Source organism: Mus musculus, chromosome 5 (genome assembly GCF_000001635.26).
Source record: "Mus musculus strain C57BL/6J chromosome 5, GRCm38.p6 C57BL/6J".
NCBI classification, from domain to species: Eukaryota; Metazoa; Chordata; class Mammalia; order Rodentia; family Muridae; genus Mus; species Mus musculus.
Genome location: NC_000071.6, coordinates 111,219,479 through 111,247,292, shown reverse-complemented (window position 1 = coordinate 111,247,292; position 27,814 = coordinate 111,219,479). Strand labels below are relative to the sequence as shown.

Sequence of the window (27,814 nt, the reverse complement as noted above, 5' to 3'; positions counted from 1 at the left end):
CAGCTGCCCAAGCACAACAGCCCGGTGGATCCTTCAGCAAGAGGAGGCCGTGTTCTTCTTCTAGAAGAGCCCGGTGGATCCTTCAGCAAGAGGAGGCCGTGTTCTTCTTCTAGAAGAGCCCGGTGGATCCTTCAGCAAGAGGAGGCCGTGTTCTTCTTCTAGAAGAGCCCGGTGGATCCTTCAGCAAGAGGAGGCCGTGTTCTTCTTCTAGAAGAACGCCGGTAGAGCCGAGGACACTCCAGACTTCAGGCTCCAGGGCAGAGCCTGGCCAGAGAAGGGTATGGCTAACCCTCAGACTCCCGGGATGCCATCCTCACAGCCAGCACATGCCAACACACCCAAAGCGTGGCCAGGGAGCTGCGAGTTCTGCACATGCTTCATTCCCACAGCACTTGATGCATGAAGCTGCAGTATGAATTGTCTGATTTTCTCTAGATCCAGAAATGAAGCCTTTCCCTGTGGGGAGTATGGACCACCTCCAGGACCACCACTTCCTCCTCCTCCTCCTCCTCCTCCTAAGATTTATTTATTTTATGTATATGAGTACACTGTCACTATCTTCAGACACACCAGAAGAAGGCATCAGATCTCATTACAGATGGTTGTGAGCCACCATGTGGTTGCTGGGAATTGAACCCAGGACCTTTGGAAGAGCAGCCAGTGCTCTTAACTGCTGAGCCATTTCTCTAGCCTCATGGACTTTCTTCTTAATGCAGGAATACTCCTCAGTTTATGTTTATTTACTAGTTTGCGTATATGAGTCCGTTACGGGCACATATGTTTACCACATGTGTTCCTGGTGCACATGGAGGCCAGAAGCAGGCACTGAAGTCTCTGGGATGGAGGTATGTGTGGTTATGAACCACCATGTGAGGGCTGGGAACTGAACTTGCGTCCTCTGCAAGATTGACAAGTGCTCTCAACAGCAGAGCTCTCGCTCTAGCCCTTACTTACATGGGTGTAGTGTGTGTGAGTGTGTGTAGTGTATGATGAGTGTTTGTAGTGTGTGATGTGTGGTGTGTGATATGTATACATGTGTGAATGTGTGTGTGATATGTATAAGTGTGTGAATGTGTGTGTTTATGTGTGTGTGTAGTGTGATGTGTGTGAATGTGTGTGTGATGTGTGTGAATGTGTGAGTGTGTGTGTGAGAGTGTGTGGTGTGAGTGTGTGATGTGTGGTGTGTATGAGTGTGTGTAGTGTGTGATGTGTGTTGTGTGTGCATGTGTGTATGTGTGTGACTGTGTGTGTGTGTGTGTGTGTGTGTGTGTGTGTAGATCAGAGGACAACTGTGGGACTTGGTTCTCTCTTTCTACCACATAGGTTCTGAGACTGAACTCCAGCAGTCACACTTGGTGACGAGCACCTTTACTGGCTGAGCCACGTGGCCAGTGCCTCGACATGACTTAACTGTCTTCCAGGATTCAAAATATGGAAATATTTCCATTTACTTCAGCTTTATCATGGGGGAAATGACGGATAGGAACTATTATCCAAGGTGTGTGGGGACACCTGGATAGGTGTGTACACTTGAAAGGACTGGCACAATTGATGACATGTGAACTGCTAACCTGTGCACAGTCACCCACTCCCAACACCTGTGTAAAGTGTGGGGTGTAGGAGCACTGGGGCCCCGATGTCTGTCTCAACACAGTATCACCTGGAATAGTCCTCATGCCACATCTGGATCTCCATGTCTACTTTGTGCACTGTGACCAGCCCCTCCCAGCCCAGCTCTGCAGCCACCATCCACACCGCACTCCCGTGACCTCAGCTTTGGTAAGTCCCACTCCTGAGCTCGCTCGCCCAGCAAGTAGCCAAGTCATACAGTACACTGCAGTAAAGAGGCTGAGCAAGAAGAGGACAAGGAGAGCCTGCACTCTCTGGATGGCTGGGAGCTCCGGGTCCTTTAGTGAAAGCCACACCCCTCCTCCTGCAGCCAGGTGCTGCGGGTGGAAGCCCTGTGCCTGGTCCCCTTATGGCCTCCTAAACCACAGGCAAATCCCTGGCGCTGCCTTACAGGCTCAGCTCTGTTTTTTCTGCTTGTCAGGATTTCTGTGTCTTATCTTTGTATGTTTCCTCTCTCTCTATGCTACTGCTACAAAAACCCCGTGAGAATTTACTGCTCAATAACAGCCACACAGCTAGCATTAGGCAGAGACAGGGCTGGGCCAATTTATTCATTTCTTTTTCTTGTATGAAGAAACAAGGGTCCATACCATATAGTAAGGTGTGCACTGGCTTCCTCTCAGCAGCACCAGTACCCAGAGGAGAAAGGAAGAGTGAGTGTGTGTGTGTGTGTGTGTGTGTGTGTGTGTGTGAGAGAGAGAGAGAGAGAGAGAGAGAGAGAGAAAAGAGAGACTGAGTCTTTGTGTGTGCATGTGTATGTATGTGTGTATGAATTTGTGTGTATGTGTCTGTGTATGAATGTGAGTATGAGTTTGTATGTGTGCGCGTGCATGTGTGTGGATGTGAGTGTGAGTCTGTGAGTGTGAGTGTGTGTGAGTGTGTGTGTGTGTGTGTGTGTGTGTGTGTGTGTGTGTGTGTGTGTGTACAGATAATGGTCTGGTAGACTGATTTCAGTATCTTCTGTGCTCTGGAATACTGAACAGGGACTATTTAGAGAAGGGGAGGCGGGCCAGTTTGATGCCTGTCATTCACCAAACAGTCGAGCTCTGTGAAGTTCATTCCCTTGTAACCTCTGACCTGTGTGCACAAGGACAGGGATTCTGTATCCCCTTTGGTCCCCTGTGGCCCAACAGCACCTGGCCAACAGGAATGCGCAGTCACCCCACTGGGAGAGTTCTTCCAAAACTGCCCATGCTGTTTTCTCACGCAAGTCCCCAAGGCTGCACTCACTAGAGCCCCCCTCGTTTATCTCATCTCTGCTGCCTGATCGGATGCTAATTTTCATGTTTCTGGGACCGAATGTCTGACAAATGCAACTTAACTAAGAGAGGGAGAATTTATTCTGGCACAGTGGGGCCTGTGGTGACAAGCATGAGGTCACCAGTCACATTGTGTCTGCAATCAAGAAGCACAGAGTGGACAGAAAGTGGGGCCAGACTCCGTGACCTCAAGGCGCACCCCCAGTTGCCTACTCCCTCCAGTGAGACTATACCTCCTTAAAGTTCTCACCACCTTCTAAAACAATGCAACCTATTTGGGGTCCAGGAGCCCGTGGGGCATAGATTTCTTATTCAAGCCACAAAGCGCTTCTGCTTGCTCTCGATGAGTGAGACTTGGTGTTGCAGTGTCCTGGCAGCTCCAGTTCCATCTCTGTTAACACTGCTGTCAGCCCCGGGCAACACTAGGAAGTTCTCAAAGGCAGGAAAACTATCACATCAGAGATCTGAAGAGTCTTGGTAGATCATCCTGACGGGAGCAATCCCGTAGTCGGCACCCTGCCTCTGACCCCAGATGACCCCTCAGTCTTTGAGGCTGCAGTGATTAAAACCAGCTGCTCTGGCACCGTGAAGGGGACCCTGCTCTGCTCTGTGCCCCACACACTTTGCTCTCCACCCCTCCTCTGATCCACAAGGGCTTCAAGTCTCCACTGCTTTAAAATTGCTTCTGTCTTTCAAATATGCCACGGAGCCAAGCCTGTTTCAGGGCTGAGCAGAAATTGCCGAGGCAATCACACAGGGGAGCTGCGTGCAAGACTGACAGAGCCTGCCCGTGTCGGAAACGGAGCCGGTGATGCTGGAGGAAGGCTGGGCTTCTCAGAGAAGACCTAGGGCAATACATTCAGTTTTTGAAAATAATTTTTCAAACCAAAGAACTTTTGCTTCTCAACGAGAAGAGCCATTCTCCCGTTCTCAGATTTGTTGTCCTAAGATACTTTAATCAACAGAGGTGTCAGCCTGCTCGGTAACAGGCTCTCTCTGTTTTCCCATCTTGCACACTGTGTTTTCGTCTGCTGCACTCCTAAGATCAGTGAGACTAACCAATACCCAGTAGAACAAATGCACGCTTCAGAAGAGGAAAATAAAAGTCTACCACAGTTTGCAAAAGGACAGCAGCCTCTGGGAAGATGATCACGGAGGCCTTGTGCTTGGCTCCCTTCTTCCTCTCAGCAATGTGAGCATGTGGCTCCCCAACCCTAGATGGCTGCCAGCACCCAACTTTGAGAGCCTTCACTGAAGGCCACATTTCAAGTCTAGGTCATGATTCAGGTACCTGGGGGCCGTGGGCAACTCCCCAAGCCATGTTGAGCTTCAGTTGGAAGCCTGGGGATGCAGCCACGCTGAGCAGGTTCAGGCACCTGTGGGTGGACAGAAGAGGCCTCAAAGAGGCAATTTCTCTCCTCTTTAGCCAGGAGGAAGAAAAGATAGGTCTCATTGGAGAGGAAGAGGCCAAACACAAACATTAGCTGCACACACATGCGTGGTCCAGCCGGAAACCCCGGAGTGGCCGGTTACCGCTGCTACCTCCTGTGCAGTGAGATTGACGCTGAGTGTTAGTACTACAGGATGAGCAAGAGGGCCATCCTTGTGCTTCCAAAGACAGCTACACATGCAGCTTTCCCCACTCTCCCAACTCTAACTCTGTGTCCTTTGAAGACAGCCATTCTACATTCAAGACCCCTGTAGTTCAAAGTCACCATTCACTGACAACCTGCTTTTTTATCTCTAGGGGTTAAAACTCAACATTGAATCAAGGCAAGCAGCAGCAGGCAGGAAGAAAAAATACAAAAAAAAAAAAAAATTACCCCAGAAGAAAAATGCATGACAGCCATTGTGAAACCAGGACATTGAGCGGACACGGACACCCCCTCCTCCTTTTTCGGTCTGTGCCGTCTGCAGCTATCTTTCTTTGGAGATGATGATTTTTCATATCTGTAGCCGGGCACTTTAGACAATGGCTGAGAATCTTTCCCGCCCTTGGATTTAATGCATTATGACAACACAGTACTGACGTGGGGGTACGGGGTACCCTGTGTGGGGCAGGGGGAGGCATGGTCCCAGTCAGGGAATATTCAGAGTGACTGTGATCCGGGTGCCACCTTGGGGAAAGTGGCCAAACCAGTCTGTACTCTCAGTGGGCTTTGAAGCCCCACAGAGGAGCCAGACATTACTAATCAAACTCACAGAGTACCCAGAATGGACACAAACAGGTCTGAGAGAAGAAAACAGAGGTAGGAAATCCACACAGAAAACGTGCTCACACCGAATGCAGTCTTTTCTGCAATAACCCCTCAGATCTCCTGAGTTCTATACCTGGCTGTGGTGTCCAAGGCAACAACAGGAGAGGGACAAAAGGAGGAAGCGATGGCTTCAAGTGGATTAGGGTCTGGCTTTGTTTCTCCACCTCACCTCCATGGAGGAAGGTGGTCTCCAACTTTCAGTGAGAATCGGCAGTGAGGGTGGCTGGCTCGGCCTCATCGGTCTAGACCAGGGAGTGTATTTTACCATACATATGCTATGTTATGCTAAACCTGTCTGGGATGGAGGCAGGTGTAGGTATGGGTTAGACCCTGCAGGCACCCTCTGCTTCAGCAAGCCTAGCTTACCTGTGTAAGCTTTCCTGCCTCCGTCAAGTGCAAAAGTTTTATAGAAAAGACCATGCCATACAGTGTAGAATGCAGGGGATCCCATGATGGAAGGAGAAGAAATCAAATAGCAAACTCAAGCTCGCTGGAGTACACACATCACAGAGCAGGCTGGAAGCCTTGGAACCAAGCAAGATAGTACAGACAGTACGGATGAGCAGAGGGCTCACCTTGCCTCCAGCCAACACCATTCTCTATGCCTAATGTGGAGCGGGTGGGCTGGGGACATGGCTCCTGCTGTACAAGTATAGGGACCGCTGAGTCCCCAGTGGTTGCAATAAATGTCTGTAACTGCTGCACCCAGGCAGCACAGCTCAGGCGGTGCTTGAGATAAAAAGCCTTTGGTTACAAAAGAACTTATGCGACAGGAGCCTAGGAAAGCATGAAGAGGGGATTCTGACAGCACTCGCTTACAGAGCCTGACATTTCATCACAGTGGAGGAGCACCCCCCCTTTAGCAGGGTCGTCTGCACTTGCACTTTAGTCATGGCCTTGGGAGCCCTTCCACCCAGGTACCATTGCATCAGTGCCTTCATCAGTTCCAGTTCCAGGCTGCCCAGCTCTGCAGCAGGTGCCCAGGGAGCAGCTTCCACACAGCAAGCCTGGCTACACTTCAGTTACGGTGAAGATGTCCGGAAGGCTTTTCCCGGTTTGGACAGTCTTTACCTCCATCTCAGTTTGTCGAGAGTGCCAAGAAACTGGACTCTGGGTCACAGCTCAGAACCCTGTGACCTGGTTGAATCTGTGTTATTTCTGCATTGCCTACGGGGCTTTAGGAGGTCCATACTGAAAGCCCTGTCATTGACGAGGACTGTGGGTACCACATTGGGTAACAGCAGCAGGAGGCAGCATCCCCATCTTGCTTCTGACTCTAGTGAGGGGTGCTTGTGCATCCTGCTGGCTGAGGACTGGCCTCGAGTGTGGATGTAACAAGGTTGAGGTTCCCTCTCTGTTCTTCTCCTGTCATATTTTTTTTTCTAATCACAAAAGACTGTCACAAGCATCTTCTCCTCATCAGCTGGGCTGAGGGTGGGTCTCTGCCCTCGTGTTGATGTGCATTATATTAATATTTCCAGGTTCTGAACCATTCTTGCTTTCTGGAACTCAGTCCCATTTGGTTAGGACTTGGCATCCTTCCCAAGGGCCGTTGAACTGGTTCTGGTGTTTCCCAGACATTTGTAGCCAGAGCTTGGACATCGGTTCATAGTTAACTTGTGGCATCTGGATTGTTCTGGTGTCTGGGTATCTCTGACCGTACAGTTGTTGTTTGCCCTGACTGTTCCCTTACAGGTGCGTGGGTGAATGGGTGCCTTCAAGAGTGGTAGCGCTGGTCAACACTGAAATCGTCTGGCCTTGGACTGGCCCCTGCTGGAAGAGCTGGGCCCTTCAGTCTCTTAGATCTGTCCAGATGTTTTATTTCTGCCTTAGTTCCATGGTGGCTTGCTCAAAATTGAACGTTATAGGGAGAGCCCACGGCATTTACTTATGGATTAGAGAGCAGGGAGGGAAGGATAGGAAGGTGATGATCTTTTCTGTCTTCAGACACCTGCCCTTTGACAGTGCAAGAACTAAGATGAAGCCTGGGGTGCAGTGGGGACCCCACAGGCTCAGACTCATTCAGACTATGGATCCTTGGAAAGCGTCCTGTTCTGTCTCTCCCCTTGAAACAGGACATGTTCCCCATCATGTTGAAATCAGAGCAGCTATGAGTCTGCAGACAACCTTCATAGGAAACATTCCCTCCTGAGGGGAAGGGGGTGTCATCTGACCCTAACCTGAGATTCCTGTCCCCATCCCAGCTGGCCTCTGCCCCCAGAGGCATATGGTGTGGGATGCTATCATATACAGGATGTGGAAGGTTAACTGGCATTGGGACACCAGGGATGCAGCTTTCATGAGCTGCCATCCATGTCTAGATGGGTCCTTGGTGATGTAGCTTTCAGAGTCACCTGTGGCCCCTTAGGTGGCCCAACAGACAGACTCACTTGTTCCCACAGAGACTTCTTCTGTTGCCATGAAGAGACATGTTAATGTGACATTAGAAGTCACTACAGCATACTCAGACAGAGGTGTTCAGAGCACAGTGAGATAGACAGCTGTGTGAAGTGCAGTGGTGGAGGCAAGGGGCAGGGTGGGACAGAGGAGGGCATGGCCACCAAGGAGGGTGTGGCCATTGAGGGATGTAGCTGCTGAGGAAAGCATGGTTATTGAGGAGGGCTTGGCCACTGGGAAGGGCATGGCTGATGTGGGCGTGGCTGCTGAGGAGGGTGTAATAGCTGGGGAGGGGCGTGGCTGCTGGAGAGGGTGTGGTCACTGAGGCGAGTGTGATTGCCAGGGGGCGTGGCCACTGAAGGGGCATGGCCACCAAGGAGGGTGTAGTAGCAGAGGTGGTGGCTGTTATGAGAGTGGCTGCTGAGAAGGGTGTGACTGCTGGCAAAGGCGTGGCTACCAAGGTGGGAGTGGCCATTGAGGAGGGCATGCTCACCGAGGAGGACTCTGAGGGGGCGTGGCCATTGAGGCACGCATCTTGTTCAATGGGGGCAAGAATGGAAAATAAAACATATCTACTAGGACCAGATAAGGTGATGGGCTCCCAAACTTGTGTTTATTTCTTTGTGCGGTAAAATTACAGGAAGGTCTCTGTGTTTTCTTTTGGATGGACGGCAGAGGTTTTTTGTTTGTGGTTATTCATTTCTATCTTAAAATATAACATATGGCCACTGTAGAAGATACACACTAACATGCACAACAACCTGGAAATGATGAAAACAGTGTAATAAATACAGCCAGCGTCCCTCATCTTACTGTCTACGTGCAATATGGCCTGCCTTCTCGCAAGCACGTGCACACACGCGTGTCTGGCATACACACTTCACTCAGTATAAAACTATGGTGTATAATTTGGTGTTCTACTTTTCATCTACCTTCCTAGCCTCCAGATGTACAAGCCAGTACTGATTTTACAGAGGAAAAGCTACATGCACAGACCTTTCCGCTGTCTCCACGAAACTCACAAAATGCAGACACATGGCTGACAGGGTTACCTACCCTAGGCCTGGGGAAGCCCGGAGTGAGAGTTCAGCTACCCAGGGCAGTCCAACAAAGTAGCCACTAAGCAAGGAGCCATAGTGTTCCAGAGGTGCTGAGAACTCCACAGCTCATGGAGCGGAGAACATAGGAACTGTGTGCCCTGCCCCGTTCCCTGCCTGGAGTGGAGTGCGGAGCTTCAACTCCAAAGACGTTCTTGTTGTCGTTTCTCCTTTTATCCTTTTTGGTTTTCCGAGACAGGGTTTCTGTCTCTGTATAGCCTCAGCTGTCCTAGAACTCACTTGTCACCAGGTTGGCCTCGAAAAGTGATCTGCTTGTCTCTGTCTTGCAAGTGCTGGGATTAAAGGTGTACGCCACCGCTGAAAGGCTCAAAGATGTTCTCTGATTGAGACTATGGGGGAAGAAGCATGACTCAGTCTCTAGCCTCAGGGAGTGCCCCTCATTCAAAGGCCAAAATCAGATCTCTTCTTATGCATGTGTGGTTCTATCGAGGCATGTGACAATGAGGAGGAGGTGACATATGTTTTCGGTGGGCTAAGCTTCACTGATGGCTGGTTTGGCTTGAGACAGTCTGGTTGTGGCCGCTCTGTTGCTATCAGAAAAGGGCACAGTAGACAGTTGTTCCCATGCCTCTGTAAGAGGGTTCACACAGCAGGTCCCATCCAGGTACCTCCCATACATTTATCAAACTCCAGGCCTTGGTTTGAAACCTAGGCTGACATTTTGAATTTGCCCAAGAAAGGCTTCACCTCTTGAGTGAGCGGCCTCAGTACAAGGGGGCTGTCCAAGCCGGAACCCTGCCACTGTGCATGGCTCCTGCCCAAGAGACCAATGGTCATCTCAAAGGCTAACAAGAAGCCCAGCACCTGAGAATCCAGGAGCAGTGGCCTGGGGGGTCTCCAAAGGCATTATGTGTTTAGAATAAGGTGATCTCAGAAGCAAGTTTCTCACTAGGATCCTCTGGATATCTTGGTGCATGCTACCCACTCCTTCCCTGCTTAGACCAGCTTGCTCACACTCACTAGGACTTTAGTCTCTTTATCACTCTGCTGCTGACCATACTGTAGGTTGGTGAGTGGGCTGTCCGCCCTGATTATCATTATCCCAGTATCTGGCATAGAGCAGGGAGGGACTTATGCTGAGCAGCTGCTCTAGTCCTGGTGGGTAAAGACAAGGGCACGGTGCCCTCATGTGCATTGTGGGAATGGCCTTGTGCCATGGACTCCAGATTCCGAGTCACCCGCCACCGTGAGAGGTGGGCCCTGCCTAGTTTGCCTGCTTGCCCTCTCTTCTGTTTTTCCTCTGCCAGCCTGCCCTTCACCCTGTGTTTCACTTTAAGCATGCTATGCTGTCGGCCAGGGAGCAGCCCTGTCACCCGGCACACGTGCTTTGCAGTCTGCAGATGCAGCTTTGCCCCCCTCTGGTCTGACCTAGTTTCTGGGCACTTATGATTCAAACCTCAGAGGGCATCCATACCTCCGTGTCTTTGTGGTTGACTGTTTTATCAACCCCTGGGCTCACCACAGCACTGCCCAAGGCCAGAGCCAGGCCGGTCTGGGATGCCCAGCAACCACAGTGCATGTTCATTGTTTCTCATAAAAACAGAAGCTAAAAAATGACATTTTGTATGCTTTCCTATTTTCTCAAAACAAGATGCTAATTTTGATAATGAAGAACAGATTGGTGAGGGCTACGCTGTATTCACCCTCGCCATGACACTGGCATGGTTGTACACAAGGCCGTTTCACTTGTGACACAGACTTTGTTCGGTTGGATATGAGATCTGGACCAGGCGGCCATTCTCTCCCCTTCTGACCTTGATGCTGCACTGTCCAGTGGTTATTCTGTTTCTCATGGAAGAGCCCCTCTATAAGTAATACGGGCACCCCAACAAGTGCCTACACATGGAGCCAGGAAAAGTGCCCATGGGACCAGAGACACCCTGGGCTTCATGGTTCTGGGCCATTTGAGACAAAAGTAGAAGTTCTGTCCGGGAACCAACACTGACTGCCGTGGACCAGTCCTCGCCACTGAGGACTCTGGACTGCTGCTGCTGGGGACAGCTGTCCTCTGGGAATAATACGGCCAGCACTGTCTTCATCAGAGACACAAGATGAGTTCTGTGGATGCCCCCTCGTGGAATGAAGGCCACTGGTCCCTCTCCTGAAACTCCAGCCGTTTACTCTCTTCCCCACCAGCTGTAAGTAATCCTGCCCTGCTACATGTGGCTTGGGAGGTGCTAGACAAGTCACACTGTCACCCACAGTGTCTGTCTCTCTCCTGGGAGGCAGAAGGTAGCTGAAGTGGGATGTTTGGGTGATACAGCTACTGGGGATCAGCCATGCCCTGTGAGTATCCCCATTCCCTATGTTCTGTAAGGCAGCCTGATAACTCCTTGAGTCACCCATCTGGACTTGGGTGGAATGTATCTGTTGCTGGTGCCCTATCTGGGTTGAGTAGATGTTATTCAGGTCTCCCTCACAGAAGTGCAACATTTGGTCACCAGTGGTGACTTGGGTGCTTGCAAACACCTAGGAGGTATTTAGAGGAAACCATTTTCCACGTGCAGGCTAATCCAGCATTGTAATGTACACCAGCAGCAGTTCACTCCTTTCTCACTCTTCATAGAAAGCTGCCTCTGTCCCCAGCCCTGGTATCTGGGAGGCCAACCCTCTTCACTCCAGCCCTCCAACAGGCAGATCTGTACAGATTCTGTCAGTCAGCCACAGCACAAACTCTGTTTACTGTTTATAGGCTAATACCACCTCTGTTTAAGTTGGCGGTCATGTTACCTGCACTGTCACACTTACAGTCGCTGCCACATCCTGCTCAGGGAACCCACAGCTCTGGGGAGGTCCTTCCCAGCTCAGGGGATTGTAATGAAAGATGAGAGAGACTGCCCACACATGGCAGGCAGACATTTGACTGTCTACTGCAAGGGCCATAAGTACACAAGATTCCCACCAAGTTTCTGCTTCTATTTCCTGCTCCAAAATCTCCCATCCAACCCAACCCAAAACGGAATGGTGATGAACTAGGCACAGCCTCTTACCTGGAGTAGTAAGACTCCACCCCCAGGGCCTCCCGGACACTGGCGATGTGCTGCTCCAGTGTAGAGTTGGTTGCTACGGGCAAGGCTGCACTGCTGCCGGCTTGGAAATCACTGGAACTTTCCACTGAATTATCACCCAAGTAATGTTCGTGAAACTTCAGGATTCCTGCAACAAGGCAGACATGGCAAGGTCACACATGGTTGGGTAGCAGGAGAGTTCGGGCAAAGGCAGGAGAGAGGAACGAGGTGCTGCGTGGCTTCTTGGCCAAGTGTGCTGGGAGCCTGAGGTTTCGGGCTTCTTGGACTGGAGCCACGTCTGCGCACAGCGCACACTGTCAAGACACAGGCAAGCTTCTGATGACACGTGCAGAAGCCTTGGCTGTGGACTGCTTCCTGTGCACTTTTGGAATAACGCTCTGGGGAGTCCTGCTTCCTGATCCGCGTGCAAGTGTCCAGATCAGAACCTTGCAGGGACTGAAATCCTGAGCAAAACTGGCCAAATGGAAGTTGTCACCAAAGACCTTTCATTTCGCAAAAGCAGACCACGATAAGCATGCATCCATTCTAAAATAAAACCAACTGGTCAATGGCCACTAATGGTTTAAGGGAGGGAAAAGATGGTCTGTGAAATGGAGGTGGCCCACAGTGGTTTACTGGCAATAAGTTGGGCAGCATCCTCAATGGCAGTGAGGTGTGCCGGTCCTCTGATTGGATCACAGCCCTGGCAAGAGCTTCAGTCTCATTAACAACAGAGAGAGAGAGAGAGAGAGAGAGAGAGAGAGAGAGAGGGAGAGGGGGAGGGGGAGGGGGAGGGGGAGGGGGAGGGGGAGAGAGAGAGAGAGAGAGAAAGGGAAAGGGCACAATAGGTGCCTTGTTACACGGGGCTCACTGTCACATGATCTGGGCATGTCACCTGTCAGACATGTCCCCAATAATGCAGCCGCCACTTGACATCTGCCAGCTGCCAACCCTGTCCACATGGATGTGAGCTCCTCTTGGGGGCAGAGGTGTGGACATCGCTCATTAATGCAGGAAAATCAAAACTTAAACCCAGCATAGGAAGGTGAGGGGGAAGAGTGAGGATGCAGCTTGTGGGAAGCCCAGGTGAGCACCACTGTGTGTGTGTGTGTGTGGGGGGGGGGTAGAGGGTTAGGGAGTGGGGATAGGGATGGGGGGTGTGGGAGGAGATGGTCCTGCTGACGCAGAGCAGCTACAGAAGGCGATGGCTGACACTGTCGCCTTTACTGAGGACAGAGAGAGAGGCTTGTCACATCTCCCTGGCAGCTGAACTTTCTACAGATAAGCGAGAAGCCCATTTTTCAAGATTGCCAATTATAAGACCCGCTTCTCCAGTCAATAAACTCTAATTGGATCTGGTGTGTCCCTTGCATGGTGAAGCCATCGGCATTTTATTATTCAATATATATATATATATATATATATATATATATATATATATATGGCCCCACAACCACTTAGTAGTTTTGTATTCAGTGAAACTATTAAATCCTGCATGCTTAGTGCTGATTTAACCAAAGATGATATTCACTTCTAAAACAGACTTTTTTGTTTGTTTTTTTTTTTTTTGAGACAGGGTTTCTCTGTATATTCCTGACTGTCCTGGAACTCACTCTGTAGACCAGGCTGGCCTCGAACTCAGAAATCCGCCTGCCTCTGCCTCCTGAGTGCTGGGACTAAAGGCATGCGCCAACACTGCCTGGCCTAAAACAGATTTTTTTTCCGACAGAACTAGTAAAACAAAACAAAACCTACCACCAACAGAACAAACAAAAAAACAAAACAAAAAACCCAAACAAACTAGCCAATTTGATTCTGTTAAACTCAGAAATTCAAGCTTACGATTTACTTATAAACCACGAGAGTCATCGTCACTTTGATACATAATATTACCAGAGGTCACAATGATCGGATCACTCCTAGCTGGTGAGCAGCTGCCTACGGATCCTCTAGCCGCTTCGCCCTGAGGCCTCATGTTGGATGTGTTCTCATCCAGTGGCAAGGAGCCACCTTTTCTCGGGCTATTTTACTAGTAGGATGCCCCATCGTGGATATCCACTGCTGGTAAGGTTTTCCTTCATCTGACACATGTGGCGCCGCTCAGCCCCCCTCGGCCCCCCTCCACCTCCTCACTTCCTGTGCTCCAGCAGAGCCCTTACCCGCTCCAGGAGCAAGCAGCCAGCTGTAGAGGTAGCCTGCAGCCAGGGAGTAGTACAGCACTAGTCCCCGCTGTGCGTTAACCATCTCTAAGATCTGGTCGATGGTGATGGGTGAGTAGGGGTCGGAGTCCTGTTGTCCCGTCTGCCTTTCCACCAGCAGGTCAGCAAATGCTCTCGTCCGGCCCCTTTCTGCCACGGCCAGGGCTTCATCGTGGTGGCCTAGGAGACAGAGGGACAGGTGTGCTCACTCAGGGAGCAGCTGAGCAGCCAGTCATCTGATCTGGAGGAGACCCACGGCCTCTGTGTCAGCGCTGGCAGAATTTCAGGTACACTGCTTCGGGTACACTCCCAGAAAGAGGGATTCTGACAGCTGCCCACTGAGCTCAGTAGATTCGGTGAAATCCCGACTGTGGTGATGCCAAGGTGTTCGCTATCACCACCTGTATGGGTGGTACCTTTGTTGCCATCAGAGCTGAGAGCCTGTGGCACTCCGTGCTCCTATCATCCAACTGGGCAAAGGTCTAAATGAAGCCTGAGTTCCCTGTACATCTTAGGCTGCTTCTTCCCCAAGCTTTCCTGCAGCCTTTCCGTCTGCATTCTAACCCTACCTCCTCTTAGGGCTGTGCACACCTGTTCCTGCTGCCTGGAAGCTGAAGCCTGACAACATGAAGCCACACATGAGGGACACACTGCAGACGACAGACTTTAGGGTAAACACCAACATGGAAATGTTGTCAGAGCAAGGTCTGAGGAGACAAGACTGAGGCTGGGAGCCCAGGCCACAACTCTGGTGACTCCAGAGGCTTCACCCCCTGTTGTTCAGGCAGCCTTACAAAGAAGGGGTTTATGTGAGTGCGTGCAAACACCCTCCCTTACGCTATTAACTTATTAACTGGAACAGCAGGGATGATTTCTGCACACACTGGAGAATTATCCCCAAAGTGCTGGGCAGACTTAACAGTGTGATCATAATGGCAATAAATGACATCCCAGGCATGATCCCAGCCCATGCATAACAGGAAACCTGAGCATTGATGCATGGGAAGCAAAGGTGGGGAGAAAGGCTTCAAACACCCAACTCAAAGCACGAACACTGTGATGTCTATCTGTCTGTCTTCACTGCCACCCTGGCTGGTTTGGGGATTGCCTAGGAGCCAGCTCTGGGTGTGTCTAGAAGGGTCTTTTAACAGACAAGAGAAAGCCAGCTGAGGGCCAGCATTCATGTCTCTCTGCTTTAGGACTATGGTGTGAGGTGACCAGGGGCCACCAGCTCTCATTGTTATGCCCCCTAAATGTGAACTGCATCCCTAAAAATGAAAAACTCCAATACCCCCTCTGTGATTTTCTTTTCTCCGGTGCTTTTCCAAGAAAGGGCCACTGTGAACACAAAAGCCCAGGGCAGGGTGGCTGTGGATTGATTGCCCTGCTGCCTTTCAATACACAGGCTGGGGGTGCAGTTGGGAAGAGCCCTGACTGTGTGTGGCACAGCCTGGGACATAGGCCCAGAGAGTACAATCAATCAGCAGCAAGAACACATGGCTCAGGAAACAGAAGTGGCCAGTGTCATCTCAGCACATGGCCTGAGTGAGGCTTGAAGTGTTGGTAGAGGGACATCTGGTGCAGGGATCTGTGGGGGAGGGACACCTGGTACAGGAGTCTGTGGCAGAGGGACACATGGTGCAGGGGTCTGTGGTGGAGGGACACCTGGTACAGGAGTCTGTGGCAGAGGGACACATGGTGCAGGGATCTGTGGGGGAGGGACACCTGGTACAGGAGTCTGTGGCAGAGGGACACATGGTGCAGGGGTTTGTGGGGGAGGGACACCTGAAGCAGGGGGTCTATGGGGGAGGGACACCTGAAGCAGGGGGTCTATGGGGGAGGGACACCTGGAACAGGGGTCTGTGGGGGAGGGACACCTGGAACAGGGGTCTGTGGGGGAGGGACACCTGAAGCAGGGGGTCTATGGGGGAGGGACACCTGGAGCAGGGGTCTGTGGGGGAGTGACACCTGCTCTGCTCTCTCAGAATTGGAATTGCTCTGCTGTGGTTAAGCCAATCAAGTCACTCTGGATTCATCAACCTATGTGCATGACATCTGGTGGAGATCAGCTGAGAGCGTGCTCACTGAGCTCATGGGGACTGGCACTTGCCCTCACTGCTCTGCCGATCTTTGCTGAATGAACAAGTGACCATTTAATAGCAGGCTGTGGCCTTATGGTCTGCACTGATTACCGAACCACGGGCTTTGTGTGTACAGGCACACACACGGACGCCAGCTGCTCTCACCTAGGCTGACGAGCACCCGCTGCAAGGCCTGGTAGGATGATGTCTGCAGGTCGAAGAGAGAGAGCTTGTAGTCTGTGCTCAGCTGTGCCTCGTGCCGAATCGTTTCAAACAAGGCCGATGCCCTGTAAAGCTGCAAGGGACAGAACAGAGACTGTCACTCACGTCCACAACCAACACCCAGCAGTTCGGAGATGCAAGACAGCTCTTGCTTATACCCGGGCACACAACCTGAAAGCACCTTTTAAAGGGGTTAAAAGGAAGACTGCCAGGCAGGTCCTTGTGGATCTGAAGAAATCAGTTAACTCAGCCCCAGTTAACTAGAGTTTACGTGACCAATCTTTGACAGATGAGGGAATATGGACGATTAGGACTTGTGGGCTGAAGGACACGTTAAAACCAATTATCAACACAAACAGGAGCTGGTTTGATTAAAGCAATGAAAATCCTCTACTTCTGTTACCAGACAAGAGTAACTGCCCCTCCCCATGCCCCACCCCGGGCCTTGGGCACACTGGAGATGGACCAGGCTGGGCAGTGAGATTGTAAGTGACCCAGTGTCACAGAGCCAATCATAGCCCTCAAGACCAGGCTTTGCTTAGCTCCATGGGGCTGGTTTCTGTTGCACGGACACCTTGAGGCCCAGACAGCTGACATTTCCCTGGGAGACCCTGTCCCTGAAGCTCCACATTTATACAGGCTGGAAGCATGGAGCCAGAACCCTGGAGCAGAAGAGCACACAAGATGCTCCAGACTCTGCCACTCAGCGCTGTCAGACTCTGGCCAGGACACTAAGCCTCAGTTTCCTCTGAAAGCTGTCCTCTCTCTGTCTTCCCGAGGAGTTTGAGGAATAGCTCAGGGAGCAGCAGTACTTTGAAAACTAAGTTGCTGCACTGATATAAACTTCGAGTCTTATACACAGGAAATGACAGCATTAATCCTTTTCATTGCCTTTAATACTTTTTAGAAGAGGATTTTAAATTTTTATTGGTGTGTGTGGGCTGGGTGTGCACTTGCTCACATGTCTGCAGGGGATTGTGGAGGCCAGAAGAGGCTGCTGGGTACCCTATGGGGGAAGTTAGAGGTAAGCTGCCCAGTGTGGATGCTGGGAACTGAACTCAAATCCTCTGGTTTTCCCTGCTGAGCCACATTCAGCCCCAATCTTTAACACTTCTGAGCTCATGGCTCAGCACTCTAACATCCCAGCATGCTGCAGCACAGACCCAGTCCCAGCCTGTGCCCAGGCTGCTCCTCTGGAGACAGGCCTCACTGGTCTCATGAGGAATCCCCGTTTCCTGGCACACTGTTCTCAGTAACCAAACAGCCAAGGGCTGAGTTTGAAGCAGACGTCTGTCCACCCACAGCCAGTGTGTCAACACACTCCTCTTCAGCAACAGGGACTCCCTATGAGAAAGGGGGAGAGGTTATACCCTCTGCCCTAACTAGAAACCGCCAAGGACAGTAAGCCCAATGACCACACATCCTGATCTTACCTCTCCACTGAAGGAGGAATGTGGTTTTATACTAACCATGGCAACAGTGCACAACATGAGAATCTGAGAAATCAAGAGATCTGCCCTGTGGGTGAGCGGGAATCTTGACAGCTCTCAGGCTACACAGGCAGGGACTCTGGGTGCATTAGACAGGCCAGCAGCCCTGAGAACTCCGCAGCTGCTGAGACAGTCATGGAGGGTGCTTTAGCTCCTGGAACAGAGCTCTGCGTACCTGGTGCTGAGCCTCCTCCAGGTTTCCACTTGCCCAAAGGGAGAGACCAAGACCATGGCGAATTTTTGCTTCATCTTCTCTTCGACCCAGTTGCTCAGCTAACCTTAAGCCTGAAAGCAGACAGAGAATCGTAAGGAGAGGTGACAGGGACCGACTGGCGATTTTGCTTTGGATGCATGTAAGGAAGGCTGTGGGACATGCCAAATCAACCCCGGGGCGAGGACGCTTCCAGTGTTACAGGAAGTGAGGAGGTGCCGCAGCAGGAGCCCAGGTCACGGCTGTTGGCAGTGGATAGGTTGGTAGGGTAGGCAGAACAGGAAAACCAATGTTCCCTGACCCGGCTGCCCTCGCAGATGCAAAACGCTTGGCTCTGCAAATGAAAAATCCTGGCTGATACACTCATATCCCCAGATCTCTGCCTGGGAAAAGCTTTTCCTGACAGCCAGCTACAGAGGCTAAGACCACATGCCTTTCTGTCTCCCCCGACACTGTCCAGGCAGTGCTGATGAGAGGCTCGTGAGTGTCTCTTGAAAGCAGAACGGTGCACAGCTGGACCCTGCTCCTGTGACTGAAGCCGCCGACACGCTCTGGGTCCCATCTGTGATGTGCCTCAGCGGGGTTGCAAAGCAAGTGCTACTGTGGGCTGGAAGGCTGAGTGGCTGCCCTCATTTCCATGGTCTCCACAGAGGCACCTGCAGTGGGTCACTCACTCACAGCAAGCTTTGGGTTTTCAGGACACCAGCCGCCTCTAGGGCTTTGTGCGGCTAAGTCTAACAGCCACAGTTCATCATATCGGTCACTACATTGGTCTCTGACACTCTGCCTGCATTCCAGGGTTCTCTGCACATGAGCCACTGCATGGCTCCCAGAATTCCACTGTATACATAAGCCAGGGTTCCTCTCTCATCTAAGTCAGGGCAGGAAGCCAGCGCCAAGCACTATGGGCTGGTGTGATTCCTGTTTTTTTTAAAGGCCCTGAGTCAGCTGAATGGCTGCTGTGAGTCACCGCTCAGGGGTCTGCCTCCTAATTTATGATGCATTTCAAAACACACGGCTCAAAGAGTTCAGAAATAGCATTCTGAGTCTAAATCATGCCAGTGGGCAACAGAAGAGTTTGTAAATAATTCACATGAGAGACAAGGGTTCTCGGGAGAACCAGGGTGGCTCTGGGTGTGACGACTTTCAAAGCGCCCACTGCACTGACCCTTAGTGCAGAAGTCTGGCAAGTCCTTGGTCTGAGTCAGAAGAATGGTTCTTTGGGCAAACCCCTTGGAAGACAAATTCTGAGAGAGAGGGACCTTGCTTGGTTCCAAGTGTATCCCTAGCAAGAAGGGTGTCCACAGACCACAGGGAAGACGTACTCGAACTGCCTTCGGGGAGCCTGCACATTCCACTCTGCATGGCCAGCTCTCCTGCACTGCAGTAGAGCCTCAGGGAGTTGCCGGATGGAGCCTACTTCCTTTGCTGGTTTCCAGAGTGAGAAGGGCTGGGTGGAAAGCCCTGGAGTTAACCCGTGTCAAGCCACACCATCTGGGAGTTGTTTAGACTCAGACCCACACAGCATTCCATTGCACAGGGCAGACAGGGCAAAGCTGGGGTGACTCCCAGCTGAACTGGCCCTCTGCTGCAGGTCTGCAGGACCTCCTGCCCGGCTTGTGGAGAACGCCATCCTGCACCTTACAGTGTCCCGAGCCTGCTCGGAGTGCACTAGAGACCCACAAACCCTGTCTGCCACTATGGGGAGTTTTCAAATACCAGTTTTTATAGTTCTCTGAGACTTGTCACAAGAGACAACACAAACAACGTGCAGAGTTTTCCACTGATACAGACTTCTGTGACAGTTGACCCAACACAGCCAGCTGCTGCCGGGAAATGGCATTTCAGAAGGGGATTAGTAGTAAGGTCCCTGCTGCAAACCCTCAATTCTGGGTCTCACACATTCAGACAAAAGCCATTGCTAGGCACTGGGGCCGTTAAAATACTAGAATGTCAGCAAAGCTAGGGGCCCACGGGAGCCATAGAGGTGGGACAGTGACTGCAGCTTCAGAGCTTCCCCACTGCAGGCCTGTGCTGAGCCACGGCCAGCCTGGAAGTATTGTTCACTCAGCCTCCTGCTTCCCACCCTGGGGACGTCCCCTGAGGGACAGGAGGGTATAGCTGCCCCAACCCTGCAGTTTCTGTGAGGTCAGAAACAACTCCAGACAGGGGCTGAGCCCACTCTGCAATGAACTAACTTAAGGGTCGGGGTCAAACTGCGGTGCTTCTCCAAGCCTCGGTGACATAGCTACAAAGACAGGGAGACATGGAATAGTTCTTGGGCTGTGGGTGCAGCTCAGTGTAGAGAATCTGCCTAGCATGTGAAATGAGCTGACATGTGCTGACTGTCAAAGAAAGAAAGATAAAAACGAAAGCAGAAGGTAGCAAAAAGGGCACATCTTAGTTTTGCTGTGAGAAGTAAAATGCGGCCTAAGGGGCTGCAGGTGGAAGCCCTTGCAAACTTGGAGCCAAGTCCTTCACCAGTGAGCACACCCCTCTCTCCCTCTCCTACACACAATGCCCGTGCACCTCTGAGATTTCCAGAGCAGGGGCAGCCAGGTATGGAGGAGAAAGGCAACGCCTTTGCTGTGAGATTCTAGCTCATGTAGGAAGGCCCCACCAGCCTCAGGTAATTGGCAGACTCTAGTAGCGGAGGTAGGGGGTGGTTTCCAGGCCAGCTTTTTAATATCAGTTTGTGTACTCTCAGAGCAAACACCAGAAGGTCTGGCCGGGCCCCGGGTAGAGACACTGGGCTAGCAGCTGCTGTGCTTGAGCAGAGAACCATAGGCCGTGGTGCTTAGGTATCCTCTGGAAGGTTGCCACGGCCCGAGGCAGTTGGGCTTGTTGCTGTGGTGGACCCTCCTGATTCTATGCCCTTGCATCTTATGATCCGACTGGTGAGGATGTGTCCTGTGTCCAGTCGCCGCTCTGACAACCAAAGGGGTATCGGCTATTTGGGCAGCAGGTCAGGGGCAGGTACCAAAACCAAGAGAGGGAGGAGGGGAGGCATTAAGGGCAGAGAGCTGGGGCAGGAAAGGGAAACACCTTAAAACTATGGAGGGAGCCAGACAGTGGTGGCGCATGCCTTTAATCCCAGCACTTGGGAGGCAGAGGCAGGTGGATTTCTGAGTTTGAAGGTCAGCCTGGTCTACAAAAGTGAGTTCCAGGACAGCCAGGGCTACACGGAGAAACCCTGTCTCGAAAAACCAAAAAAAAAAAAAACCCAAAAAACAAAAAAAACAAAACTATGGAGGGAAACCTAGTGGGGATGGCAGGGCCTGCGCGACCCTCCTTCTACAGCACTGGCTGTGTCTCCCCTGGTTGGAGCCCTTTTGCCTACCTTCCTGTAAGTACATGACTGCCTGCGAATAGTTCTGCAGGGCATGATGAGTCCTTCCCAGGCTGCTGTAGGACACGGTCTTGGCCACCAAGTCATTCATCTGCGCCGCGATGCTCAGGTGCTGCTCCTGATAGACCACAGCCCTCTCGAAGGTGCCCAGGGACTCGTAGGTGAGTCCCAGGTTCCCGTAGGCCCGGCCCTGGCATGTGGGGTTGTCTGTCTCCTCTGCAATCTGCAGGTCGAGCTGGTGGTACTGCAGGGCTGTGTCGTACTCTCCCATCTGCTGGTAGACACCCCCCAGGCCACAGGCCGCATCGCTTTCCAGGGCTCGGTCCTTCATGTCCCTGGCAATGTTCAGCTGGCGTTCAAGGCAAGAGATGGCTTGCTCGTAGTTCCCTAACTGGCTGTGGAGGCTTCCCAGCTCTCCGTAGGCCTGAGCTTTATTGGAGGCCTCCCCGAGCTCATGGGCCACCACCAGCCTCTTCTCGAAGCACACGAGGGCCTGCTGCAGGCTTCCCGTCGCCCTGTGGGGATGCAGACAGAGAAGCAATGAGATCACTCTGTGCAGGTGCAGACATGCTAAAGCCCCTGAGAAAATGAAAAGCATTCGTCACTGTCACTTACTATAGGGGCTCTTAACTCCTTCTCTAGCTAAAAATCTATCATGTGCCCTTAGAGTGAGATGCAGAGGAATTTCATAATCTGGAAAGCAATTCAAAAGTCATCCCTTAGTGACCTTCCCAGGAGCTTGCAATTCAGTGGGACGCGCACCCCCGAGGAAACATAAAATATATTAATAGACACGATGATAGCGGGGTCCAGGACTCGGGCCTCCCAGCCTCCACTACTGCTTAGACGGTGCTTTTGAAATCACTTACAGGAGCTATAAATCGCTCACCCTGAGTTTCTTGGAGCAGTCTGTGGGTGACGATTAGTCTGACCTCTTTCTCCCCTCCAGGAGCCCTGGTCCCCTGCCTCCAAGGGAGGCCCCGTCTCTAGTCTCCCCCTTGGGGGGGGCATCCCTCAGCCGGCACAGCCGCAGCCTTTGTGTGTGCTGCTCAGGGACAGAGCAGGAGGAACATGGCTTTTGGTGGCAGTTGGAGCCAGTTGTCGGTGCATGTGGAACTCATCGCCTGAGCCTCAGTTTCCCCTGTTTCACAGCAGATGGATATGCGTTGAGTACATACAGCATCGCTGTACTGTTTGGACAGCTATGAAGGTACCCAGCGTGGGTGCTGACTGGTGCACAGGACCTGTCCCTCTTTTACCAGATAGGGCCGAGTAATGGGTGGCTACCGAACGCTCTGCTAATAAACACATTCATAAAATGTGAATTTTATGGAGGCACTCCACCCAGCTTCCTATCTCTGTGAACTCATCATCTTGGTCACCGTTTACTACACGTGAGGTCTGAGCCCTGAATGATTCCTGGGTGTAACTCAGGCACGAACCTGCCCTCTCCGAGCTGTGGTGTGTCCTTTATACACTACCACCCACTTAAGTCATTGAACTGTTGAAAAGCTGAATAAGAGGCACGATGGGGGCAGTCTGCTCTGTAGCTCACAGGTGCCCTTCCTGCCACGACCCCACCTTGCAAACAAGTCTAGCCCCCGTTCCCAGTCCACGTTACCTGTGCCCATTTCCTAGACCCCGGTAGGCCTTGGCTTGGTCTTGCATGCGGTTCAGACTCTGGGCGACAGACAGGTACTGCTCATAGTACTTGATGGCCTCCTCGTAGTCCCCCAGGGCCTCGTAGCAATCCCCCAGGTTGCCGTAGGCCCGGCCTCTGTCCAGCACAGATTCGTTCCCGCTCAGCTGCTGCAGCATGGCCAGCTGCTGCTCAAAGTAGCCAATGGCGTCCTCCATCACATTCATGTTCATCTTCGTGATACCCATGTTGCCGTACACCTGAGCTTCCAGGCTCGGCTCCTTCAGCTTCCGCCCCAGCTCCAGCTGCTCCTGGTAACACTTGAACGCCATTGTGTATTTGCCGAGGGCCATGTAGACGGCCGCCAGGTGCCCGTGTGCCCGGCACTCCCCCGGCAGGTCACTCAGTTCCTGGTAGACCTCCAGCTCCTGTGTGTGGTAACCCAAGGCCTTGTCGTACTTCTGGACCATTCGATAGGCAGTACCCAGGGCCGCGTAGGCACTGGCCTCCAGCCGTCTGTCTTTCACATGGTGAGATAAGCCCAACTGTTGCTCGTAGAACTTTATCGCACCGTTTATGTCCTTTTTGCAGATGAATATGTCGCCCAGGTTCCCTAGGGCTCGAAACTTAGCCTGGGAATTATCCAGGGACTGGGCTAGGGACAGGAGGTACTTCTGGCACTCCTCGGCCTTAGCAAAGTTCAGCAGAGCCTTGAAGGCCAGGCCCAAGTTGCAGTAGGCTTTCGCCTGGCTCAGTTTGTCGTGAAGGTCTTTGGCCAGAGCCAGATCCTGCTCATAGTACTTCACTGCCTCCTGGTAGTTTCCGAGGCAGTAGTGGGCATAGCCGAGGTTGTGGCAGACCTTCCCTTCCCCCTCCATGTCCTGGAGGTCGGGAGCGAGACGGAGGTACTGCTCGTAGTAGGGCGCAGCCTGCACATACTCTCCACGGGAGCAGTGGAAGTTCCCAAGGTTGCTGAGAGCCCGGGCCTCGCTCTGGATGTCTCTCAGCTCCCGGGCGATGTTCAGGTGGTTCTGGTAGTGCTGCAGCGCCCGGTCATGGGCTCCCAGGGCCTGGTAGGCGACGGCCAGGTTCCCGTGAGTCGATGCCTGAGAGGCGCGGTCATTCACTTCCATGGAGATCTGCAGCTCTTGACGGTGGTACTTGACAGCCTGGTCATACATGCCCAGGGCGTTGTAGGCGTTGCCCATGTTTCCATAGGCACGGCCTTGGGCTGCATAGTCACTCAGCTCTTGGGCGATGCACAGGTGGGTCTTGTGGAGCTTCAGGGCTGTGTCATAATCGCCTTTCATCTGGTGGATTATCCCTGGAACGATGGGGAAGAGAACAGAAGGTTAGAGAAAGTGCGATTTATAGCTCAATCTAAGGTGAGTTTAGTCCTGAGTCAAAGGCTTTAGACTGACTGAAGGTGGGCGTGGCCAAACACTGTCAGAGGCTTCAGAGGGAGGGTGGGCGGGGCCCGAGGGTGGGCGGGGCCCGAGGGTGGGCGGGGCCAAGCACTGTTGGTGCTGCAGAGGGAGGGTCTGAAGCTGAGAAGGGGTCAAGCTCTGTCAGTGCTGCAGAGGGAGGATGGCTTTCCACATTTCAAACTACCAGGGAAACCCAACAGATTTGATGACAAAAAAATGAGAATGTTTTACAAATAAACACACAAAATTAAAGGGCAAACACAACACACTAGAAAATATGTGAAAACATAGGAAAAATTGTAGCAGCTGCTGTGAAAATTTGTTGTAAAAATTCACTGTTGGCTTAAAAAGAAAAAAAAAATCAAGATCTCAATGTACTCAAATAGTCAAAGAATAATAAATGTCAGCAGACAACTCAGCTGGAGAGACACAAGAGAGGAGTGGGGGGCACTAGTTTCCTTTAATAATCAATGAGATGCAAAATAAACCAACCCTGAAGAACCATTTTACCCACACTAAATTAGCAAGTAAAAACTTGGAGCGCCCCCTGTACTGATGATGCCCCCAAACTGGTGGACACGCCAGCTGTTGTGTGTACATGGAAGCAAGGACCGTAGAAGCATCGTGGCGTGCAGTCGGGTGGGCTCTGCTCTGACCCGCAGTCATCAACTGGACAGACAAAGCGGCCAAGTGTGCATGCGAGGGGTCAGAACTCTGACCGCACAGGACAAGTGACATTCCTGGGGTTGTGTCCAGTCATGGAGCTGAGAATGTCGCCAGCTTTCTCTTCGAAGGGGCACAGTTTCCAGAGCCTGGCAGGGTTGGAGAACTAGGAAATGTCCCTTCAGTGTAGTAGGCCCTTTAGTGGTGGGAATATGGGGACACTGCGGTTAAAGACCTGCCTTGAGCCAGTCCTCCTAAACTGCCTTCAGGTGTCATGGTTTCAACCATCCTTGTACAAAATGAATCATATACTTCCTTTCTCCTTTCTAAAATGGGTCAGAGGATCTGCCCAACCAAGGATCGCTGTGAGTGCAAGCCCTGCCTGGCCTTGCTCCTGCCCCACCTCCTATGATACCTCTGCCCTCAGTGATCTCTGAATAGCCTCTGGAGTCTACTGCAACATTTTAGGCACCTATATGATCGCTTGCTGGTTGGGATATAAGAGGAGGAAAGACTGAGAGTGTAGCTCTCCCTATCTGCCAACACAAGGCCTTGCTACTGCTACCCTCCTGTGGGAAAAGCTAAACCCCATTTCCCTAGAACCCCAGCCTCAGGAAAACATCCAGCTTTAGACAAAGTCTAAAGTCGTGTTTTACAGGCACACCTCCACCCTACTCAGTTGAGTGTCCTGGAGATAGACAGACAGACAGACCTGTAATGAGTCTGAGGTCTTTCTTGTTTTTGTTTTAAAATCAAAAGTCTTTCCCCACCCCCTTTAAAAACAATAAGGTCAGATTATAATCATCCCAGAGACATGGAGTGCTGGCCATAGTGGGGCATGCCTGTAATCCCAGCACCCAAGAGGTATAGGCAGGAGGGTTGTAAGTTTGAGGCCAGCCTGGGCAACAGGAGACTCTCAAAAACAGACAAAGAAAGGAAGAAAAGCAATAAGCAACCTGTGTATCTTGCTTTGTGAATAACACCCAAGACGGTGTGGCTAATGCACAAGGCGGCGGCAGGAGAGTTTCTTTCTCTTACTCTGGCCTAAGGGTCTGGGCTGGGAGCAGCAAGCAGTCAGGATAGAAATGGCTGCCCGGGGTTGCAATGATTTGTGAGGGAAGCTGCCTGCTGGTTATAGCAAACCGATCTGGTCTCCAGACAGCTGCTGCTGCTTCCTTATCTTCCACTGGCCCACAGAGAACCAGAGGAGGGCTTTCAAAATTACAGCTTCCACACACACACAGAGAAAAGCAGGGCTGGCCTGGCTGAGCTGCCCTCTCCCTCCACTGGCTGGTGTCTCCCTTGGCGGATTCAGGCAGCTGCCAGCCTGGGGCGTTCGTTCTGTGGGGACAGTGTGGCCTCTTGGCAGCTGTTCTCTTTGTTGAAGCCACATAAGAGCATCCGGAGAGCAGCACAGAATGGCTGCGCTCACGCTGAGGGGCTAATGTGCGGCTCCTCCTGCCCTTTCTTGGATGCCACTCAGATGAGGAGGTACAGAGGGGCTGTCAGCAGGGATGCCCTCCGTGACAATAGGCTGCGGGGAGGGAATTAAATGAAGATTAGTGGGACAGACAGGCCTCACAAAGCTGGGCCCTCACCAGGGCTGTGGGAGAGGACACGTGGTTAGGATGTATACATGGTCACTGTGGGTCTCCGCCATGGGCTTTCTGTGTGGGAATACTAATGTCTACTTCAAAGGCTGTGGCAAGGGCCACGAGGGCATGCTTAGCACACTCAGTGGGACTGGGTCAGACCAGACAGAGAATATTTCCACTAAGATGGCACCCCTGCCAGTTGAGCAGGGAATGCTGGTGGCTTCTCATTTGAGCTCGCTGGGACCAGGGCCTCAGTTCTTATGCACACAGCACAGAGACCAGTCATACTTCATATTGATTGCTACCAGTGCCTAGCTGGGATTTTAGAGCTGACCTGCTCTTTCCTCTGCCTTCAAGCAGACAAGAGTTCGGCCATCCGCGTGGGAAACTCGAGGTCTGGGGAACAGGAAAGACACGTTCGCCACCCCAGGCTCACCCTGTGAAGGTTGTGAGTCTCAGGGAGGAGAGGGGAGCGGCCAGCAGAATTCATGGACCCCTGTCCCCTTGGCTGTACTAGTCTACCTGCCTCCAGACAGAGCGGGACCTGGCACAGCAGTCAGGCTGAGTAAGGTCCTCCTCGGTGGGACTGTCCACAGATGAAACAGCTCCAGTGTCCCCGCTGTTTGACATATCCTAGGTATTGGGGGAGACTTGGGGTGTTTAAGCAAATAGAGGAAACAAGATGAGGAAAATCAGGCCATCAGCACGGGCACGGGAGTTGTTACACTAGTCTGCTAACAGTTAAATAATAAAGCGAGGCAGGCACGTTGGCACTGTGTGCTCTGTGTGGCCCCCTTTGGATCAGGAGGCTCTTTAGAGTAATCAAGGCCTGCTGCAGGCCTAAGCACATTTTCCCATTTTGGGGATCTCGGAAGAGGAAGTGATCGCTAGGCTGGTCGCTAGGCTCTCCAGGTTACCAGGTCTCGTGCCTACCACAAGACACTGCATGCAGATTTCACACGGGATAACCAGTACTGTGTCCTACGTTAGCTCACGGCCGTGACCTTTAGCCTTATAGGCTGGCGCACACCTTGTCTGGAGTTGGAGGGGACATGGCACTGCATCTGCTCTTTCTGGTGCCTCTGGACAGCAGATGTGGTCCCGAGATCCGTCCCTATCGGCTGGATCTCTGCCTCAAGTTTTCACATGCACCACGTCTACGTGGTTTTGAAAATATCTCGGAGCTTGGGGTATGGATGTGGGGGACGGGCCTAGTCAGACAACAGATGGCTCAAAACAAAGGTGCAAGAGCAGGCGCTAGAACTGGCCA

General features: G+C 52.0%; 1 protein-coding gene and 1 long non-coding RNA gene across 7 annotated transcripts in view; one reads left to right on the top strand and one right to left on the bottom strand.

The window, feature by feature from the left end:
- The window catches only part of Ttc28 (tetratricopeptide repeat domain 28), a 409,996-nt gene that overhangs the window by 42,488 nt on the left and 339,694 nt on the right, over positions 1 to 27,814 (bottom strand). For all 6 annotated transcript variants that reach the window (XM_030254333.1, XM_030254334.1, XM_030254335.1 and 3 more), the window contains 6 exons: positions 22,842 to 24,183; positions 21,212 to 21,735; positions 17,836 to 17,945; positions 16,114 to 16,243; positions 13,829 to 14,047; positions 11,652 to 11,817 (listed from right to left, as the gene is read on the bottom strand). In XM_030254333.1, the coding sequence (XP_030110193.1) occupies positions 11,652 to 11,817; positions 13,829 to 14,047; positions 16,114 to 16,243; positions 17,836 to 17,945; positions 21,212 to 21,735; positions 22,842 to 24,183 (2,491 nt within the window). The remainder of the gene's footprint in view (positions 1 to 11,651; positions 11,818 to 13,828; positions 14,048 to 16,113; positions 16,244 to 17,835; positions 17,946 to 21,211; positions 21,736 to 22,841; positions 24,184 to 27,814) is intronic.
- Positions 12,472 to 14,827, top strand: Gm35628. Its single transcript, XR_389516.2, has 3 exons — positions 12,472 to 12,755; positions 13,566 to 14,154; positions 14,447 to 14,827. It is a non-coding gene; the product is annotated as a predicted gene, 35628 (long non-coding RNA).